The 7,159-nt window shown below is 29.0% G+C and overlaps 2 protein-coding genes across 2 annotated transcripts; both read left to right on the top strand.

The window, feature by feature from the left end:
* The first annotated feature begins 1,023 nt into the window (after positions 1 to 1,023).
* Positions 1,024 to 2,161, top strand: LOC128134228 (receptor-like protein kinase HERK 1). The gene is made up of 3 exons (XM_052771715.1): positions 1,024 to 1,746; positions 1,804 to 1,932; positions 2,042 to 2,161. The coding sequence occupies exons 1-3, from the start codon at positions 1,024 to 1,026 to the stop codon at positions 2,159 to 2,161; spliced, it is 972 nt and encodes a 323-aa protein (XP_052627675.1).
* Positions 2,162 to 5,865: 3,704 nt separating this feature from the next.
* Positions 5,866 to 6,309, top strand: LOC128134227 (E3 ubiquitin-protein ligase MPSR1-like). Its single transcript, XM_052771714.1, has one exon. It carries the CDS (start codon positions 5,866 to 5,868, stop codon positions 6,307 to 6,309), a length of 444 nt encoding a protein of 147 aa, XP_052627674.1.
* The last annotated feature ends 850 nt before the right edge of the window (positions 6,310 to 7,159 follow it).

Genomic DNA, 7,159 nt, shown 5'->3' with positions numbered 1-7,159 from the left:
TTTGTTTAAATTTAAAAAAAAAACATTCAATTTTAGTAATTCAATATTTTTTTTCATTTTTCTTATAAATTTAAATTTCTTAAATATTTATAAATATTTAATTATTTTAAATACACCCATGTAATACATGAGGCTTACACGTAGTATATTATAAAATAAATAGTTTTAGCTTGACGTACGTCAAATCCATTTCATTTGTCAACTATTTTTATTTAAAATCCATTTCATAGTTTCTAATAATACCTTATAGTAACTAGTTTAAAATAAAATTTTAAAAAACAAAATGTAATTTTTAAAGATATACAAAAGTATGAGGACAAAATTAGAAAATTAAAATAACATTATATTGGGGATTATTATATTTATACATTTATTGATGGAAAACTGTTTTGTAATAATTATTCGTGTATATTAAAGAAAAAAAATGATTAAGAGAGAGAATAATATTTATATGAATAGGATTTCTAGATTTTTATCATTTAACTAAAAATTAATAATTGTAGGGGTAGGGTTATAAAATATGAGGTAGGTATATTTTTGTCGGGTTGTTATATAGCAGTCAACTCCTTAGAAATTACAGGATACATTTTTGTCGGGAGACATTAATTTCCTTATCACGTGCAATTAATTTAAATGTATAAAAGCACATGCTTTTAATTAATCAAGGTTTGTTGAAGAGATGCTACTTGTATTAAGATAGAAATTTGTTAGATTGGAAATAAACAGTGTGTGTGTGTGTGTGTGTGTGTGTGTGTGTGTGTGTGTGTGTGTGTGTGTGTGTGTGTGTGTGTGTGTGTGTGTGTGTGTGTGTGTGTGTGTGTGTGTGTGTGTGTGTGTGTGTGTGTGTGTGTGTGAGAGAGAGAGAGAGAGAGAGAGAGAGAGAGAGAGAGAGAGAGAGAGAGAGAGAGGACCAACAGATTAAGTTCTATATATTGCTGCGCAACAATGGATTGAAAAGCACATCAACCTTAATTCTTTGAAAGCCTAAGTCTTGTTTCTTACTTTCCATCGATCATCAAAATAATGTCTGTCCCAAAGATGTTTGAACATCTCAGAATACCACTAGAAGCTATAAGATCAGCTACCAACGACTTTGCTAAAGACAATTGCATCGGAGAAGGAGGCCTTGGAAAAGTTTATAAGGGAGAACTTCTCCTTTTCAAGGGGCGTACCAAAGTTGCTTTAAAACGTTTAGATCGTATAGCTTTACAACGAAACCGCGAGTTTTGGATGGAGATCATGATGCTTTCACAATACAGACATGAAAATATTGTCTCCTTCTTGGGGTTTTGTGACGAGAAAGACGAGAAGATCTTAGTATATGAGTATGCTTCTAACAACAGTCTCGACTTGCATCTCGATAGCAAAGATCTAACCTGGGTTCAACGCCTTTCAATATGCATCGGGGCGGCTCGCGGATTGGAGTACCTTCATGACCCTGCTGGGTCTCAACAAAGAAAATTACACAGGGATGTGAAAAGTGCCAACATCCTTTTAGATGAAAATTGGAATGCAAGTATTGCAGATCTGGGTCTATCAACATTTCATCAGGCTAATACAAACGAAAGCGTTCTTTCTACTAATCCTGTAGGCACGATGGGATATTGTGATCCAAGTTATATGGAGACAGGGATGCTAACAAAGGAGTCAGACGTTTACTCCTTGGGTGTGGTATTGTTTGAAGTTTTGTGTGGGAGGTTGTGTATCCAGAATAATAATAGACGTGGAGAATCATTTATCCACCTGGTAAAAAAACACTACACACAGAACAAGCTAAATAAAATTATTTGGGTTAATATAAAGGATGAAATAAACCCAGATTCTTTGAGGGCTTTTGCAACAATTGCTTATCAATGTTTGAATAGCGACTATGAAAAGCGTCCATCAATGAACGATGTCGTGAAAAATCTTGAAGATGCACGGACATATCAAGTACGCTCCTTTTTTTCCTTTTACTGCTTCATCTATGTTTTTCATTAAAACATCTTATATTTATTTATCTTTTTCTTATATATTTGGCTGTTAATATCCCTCTGAGCAGTTGAAAAAAACCCAATACAGATATAAGAAATCTGAAGTTCACAAAATAGAGAAATCGAATTATGCAAAAAATTCTATTTCAGTTATTCATACAAAATTGCACTTCAGTCCGATAATCTAAATCACAAATCACAAACAGAATTCAGAAATCAATTTTAACTATTCAGAAATTCGATTTTCACTCATTAAAACTTCAAAATAGGAAAGAGTACTCTACTTCAAACTTTCGACAAATACGATTCATAAAGAAAGCCAATTGGTGCACTTACTCTCGAGTGTAACTCTCAAAAGTTTGATTCAGAAAGAAAATCATCTATATTTCGACTGCTGCTATTTCAAAACAATGAAATCTGAAATAAGAAGAGAAACAGAAGAACCAAGTATAGTGTATTTGTCATTTGTGTTGGGTAAATTCATAAAAGTTAATATGAAGTTATATTATATATTAAACTTTTATGTGTTACTTTTAGTTTCCTTTTATTAAGTGTTAATTCTTGATATTTGTCATTTTTACACCAAAATACTTTCTAAACTTTTATGTGTCACATAGTGTATTTGTCCGTCATTTGTCATACACTATGTGTCACTTTTAGTTTCCCTTTATTAAGTGTTAATTCTTGATATTAATTAATTATAATTATAAAAGTTAATATGAAGTTATATTATATATTAAATTGATATTAATTAGTCATAAATATAAATTTTCATCATAATGTTTTGAATTTATGTACCTTAATTCAGAATTAACAAATGACATTTTAATAAAATAACATGTAATTCGAATTAATAATATACAATCAATTATTTTGGTTCTAATTTTGTAATAAATATATTTTATAGAGTTATTACAAAATAATATGTGTATAAGATAATTAGTTACTTCAACAAATAATTGTATTTGATTTGTGTAGAAGTATGTTTTCCGAATATATCAAGAGTTACAATTTTGGAGATAATTGATCAAAATATAATGAACATTTTTTTGCTTAAAGTGGACCACATCTCACTTAGAAAAGGAAAATACTATATTTATTTATGACCAATAGTGTATATAAAATATAATGATTAATTATTTTAAAATTTAAATCATGACTTTTAAAATTGAAAATATGAATATTGATACATGTCTAATTTTTCCATAGCCTAATCATTATACTTCCCAGTTACTTTTCTTACTTTATTATTTTGTAATCGTTATTAATTATATTATTTAGCAATTACATTTTAATTTCCAAGTAATTTATTAAATTACTTTTTACTTATTTAAATATTTAAATTCAAACTTTTTTTTTCAAAGTTAAGTTAAATACAACAAATATATAAAATAATTATATTTTGCAAACTATGATGTACGACATTAAATGCATTATACAGTAAGTTATAAACTTATTTTTGCGTTGTTTTTTGTTGGCTTGATTTCATTTTTATAGGTTAAGAAACACATAAAAACAAACTACTAATTAAAATTTAAATAGTATTACAAAAAATTAAATTAAAAAAGTTCTACAAAATCATAGTTTTCTTTAAAATACTTTCACTATATATCGCATTTTATTATTTGATTTATTGAAAATACTAAAAAAATTATGGGTTTATTTTATGTTCTTGTAATTTATTTATAATTAAAAAATAAATATTAAAACAAATTGATTAAATATTTTGTCGAGCGATAATGCCGAAATAGGCGGCACCGGATACATCAAAAAATTATACACATATAAATTAAAGATTAAAAACTATATGTTGTCGTCACTTCTCCGAACCACCGAAACCACCGAGTCATCGTCGTGGACCACCCTCGGCTACCAAGTTTTCAACTAGTCGAACCACAGTTTAATATTATTTGTTTATTGATTCTGATTAGCTTATGTATAACTCGAAACCTATTACGAATTAACATATAACTGTTTCGCCTTTCGGGTTAACTTATGTATAATTTGAAAACATCAAAATATTTAAATTAAAATTAAAACACCGTTTCGGATTAGCTTAAAATAAATATATATAATTTATTAAATAATAAGGTATATATATATATATATATATATATATATATATATATATATATATAGAGAGAGAGAGAGAGAGAGAGTTGGCTAAAAAGACACCCCCATTTTATCATTTAGACACTCTATATAATTTTTAATATATATATATATATATATATATATATATATATATATATATATATATATATATATATATATATATATGCCTAGGTTATTCTAGTCAAAGTAATTATTATGTTATTTTATGCATAACTGTGGGCCAATCAACTTTACTTATTTTAAAAAAAGTGATTAATATATATTATTGAATTAAATGTAATTGAAAAATATCATCTAATTTACTTACAATGGTATTTTAGTCAATTAGTATAGATTTAATAAAGGAAAATTTTATATTTTAAGGGATCGTACATTCTATTAATTTTAAAAATCCGATTTTGGGAATTATAACTATTTTAATTCGGACATTCTTACAGAATCTGTTTATTTATTTAATTATTTACTCAAAAATAAAAATATTCTTGAACCATAAATAATCAAAATATTCTTGAACCTAATTCTTGATCATGAATTTAAGAACTTCTTGTAGAATAACAAATTCTTAAATAATAAATTCAATTATAAAAACAAAAAATACATTATTTTTTATGGAATAAAAGTAAAAATGGTTAAGAATTACATTTATTGTTAAAGAATAAAACTAAAAAAACTTTCAAAATGGGAAAGAAAACATCAAAATCTAGCAACGACTAATAGATTCTAAAAGAATAATGTAGTTCGTTTCAGTTTTGTGCTCTGTTCTTCAAGCATCAACTTCTGTTATTCCAACAGAATAGAAATTCGTGATTCTATTCTAACAGAATTGGAATACGTGATTCCATTCCAATAGGATGAGAATCTCACCAATGTCATCCATTGAATCATCTACATAAACATACTTGATACATTTTCAGAATTCAACCTTGTCAAGATCTTGCACTATCCACATAAATGAAGTGTTAAATCAGAAAAAAAAAAAAAAAAAAAAAAAAACAAAACAAAACAAAACAAAACAAAACAAAAAAAAAACAAAACAAAACATAAATTGAAATATGAATCTATTCATGAAATGCAGCCAAACTAATTGGAATTACCTCATAAGTCTTGCTTTTGTCAAAGCCTGCAAACACTTTTATATTGAGCATATTAAAATAAAACATCAAATCCATCTATTTCAATATGTCTTTCTAAGAACCCACACAATGGATAGTCTTGCATAGCATTATCATAATATAATAGAATATGATAAAAAGCTTTCAGTAATTAAAAAGCATTAAGTAAAATGTAAACAATTACAGTGGTCAAAATAACCTACTTTAGAAAACTTGCAAGCTTCTTAACCTCAGCCTTTTCTTGAACCAACTCTCCTTCCCTTTATGTCAATTGACCTGATAAAGCTTCAACCTAATCAGAAACATCAAAACTGAATAGTTTTAGCAACTTAATTCAAAGGAAAAAAATATGGATTGTGATTATCAGTTTATGTCATCTGAAATAAACCTACCAACAGCATGTCACCACACTGGATTACTCCAATAAAAATATCATCATTCATCTTATCCAACGCGTTAACCAAACCCCTTGGCGTATTATAGCAAATAAACCTGTCTGCACACAACATTCGAGAGCCTTCTACACCCTTCTTCTCCTTCGTTTTTAAGCTCTCCCAAAAAATTACCCATTTCAAATTCAACTTCCACTTTTACTGTTCTTTTCAATTTTGATCTAGTAGCAGAAACACTCAAACACCCACTAAATACTACAAATTTGTGCTTAAATGGCTTCAGAACCAGAGTTATCAGTATCTCGTTTGATTGAGAGGATCATGGAGATGCCTTTCCTTTCAGTCTTCACAACCACCAGGCCAGAATCGGATTCAAGTTGCAATTCTGAACATCCGGATCACGAATCTACAAACAGTCTTCATCATCAGGGTTCGTCACTCGACAGGATCATCCTGATCAACCCGGTGACGCAAGGAATCGTTATGATCGGAGGTGGCGCTACTATTGGTTTCGAATCCCTGATGAACGATCTGATGAGGAAGGACGGCCAGCCACCGGCACATCAAACGTCGATCGACGCCATGACGACTGTGGAGATAAAAGTTACGGATGAAATAGAGAGTTTAGGGGGTGAGTGTGTAAAGAACAGCAGTGGGCAACAATTCAGTCGGCAATGGAAGTCAGCTCCGACCGTCCTCTATTCTTCGAGATTATGAACGATAGCGATGATGATCTTTGGTATAAAGAAGATTGTTGATGGGGATCGGTGGAAGTGGTGAGGCGTTGTTGTAAATCTAGGGGGTGGTCGTCGGTGGAAGATTTTTATGGTGGAATAGGGTTTTTGATAGTGAACGCCGTATATAAGAATGAGAAGAAATTAGGTCAAAGTCAGAATAACTAGCATAATTATAGGAAGTATTTGTGGAAGTTATTTACAAAATTACTTTATTACCCTTATTTATTTATTTAATTATTTAAGTTTTTATTTAATTTTGATTGGCCCACATTTATGCATACAATAGCACAATAATTAGTTTAAACACCTGAACCTAGCTCTCTCTCTCTCTCTTTCTCTCTCTCTCTCTCTCTCTCTCTCTCTCTCTCTATATATATATATATATATATATATATATATATATATATATATATATATATATATATATAATAATAATAATAATAATAATAATAATAATAATAATAATAATAATAATTGTAATAATAATAAAAGACTCCTAAACCGCCACATGTCCTTATACCCATCTTTCTTTCAACGTGTCACTCCTGCAGTATCTTTTGGCTTCTTTTCCCGCCCATTGCTTCATTGAAGCCTCAATATCATCTCCTAATAATCAGCAAATCGGTTTCTATAAAATCATCAATGTTTTTGAATTGCCTTATCTCATACCAAATATACATGCATCATAATAGGAATGAAATCATGATTACAAGTATATCTTCGTCTGTTGATTAATCTTATAAATATCAAACCCCTTTCTTCTTTGATTTGTATATGTTTTCCACCTTTCTCCTTTGATTTGTATCTAGTTCTCCATCTCTGCAATTCTG

Source organism: Lactuca sativa, chromosome 5 (genome assembly GCF_002870075.4).
Source record: "Lactuca sativa cultivar Salinas chromosome 5, Lsat_Salinas_v11, whole genome shotgun sequence".
In the NCBI taxonomy this organism is placed as follows: Eukaryota; Viridiplantae; Streptophyta; class Magnoliopsida; order Asterales; family Asteraceae; genus Lactuca; species Lactuca sativa.
Note: the sequence above shows the minus strand (reverse complement) of the source record. Positions and strands in the feature narration are given on the sequence as shown.

Coding starts and splice junctions, on each gene's coding strand:
- LOC128134227 (XM_052771714.1), top strand. CDS start 5,866: ATGGCTTCAGAACCAGAGTTATCAGTATCTCGTTTGATTGAGAGGATC.
- LOC128134228 (XM_052771715.1), top strand. CDS start 1,024: ATGTCTGTCCCAAAGATGTTTGAACATCTCAGAATACCACTAGAAGCT. Junction 1,747..1,803: donor GAGAATCATTTATCCACCTG/GTAAAAAAACAC, acceptor GTTAATATAAAG/GATGAAATAAACCCAGATTC. Junction 1,933..2,041: donor AAGATGCACGGACATATCAA/GTACGCTCCTTT, acceptor CCCTCTGAGCAG/TTGAAAAAAACCCAATACAG.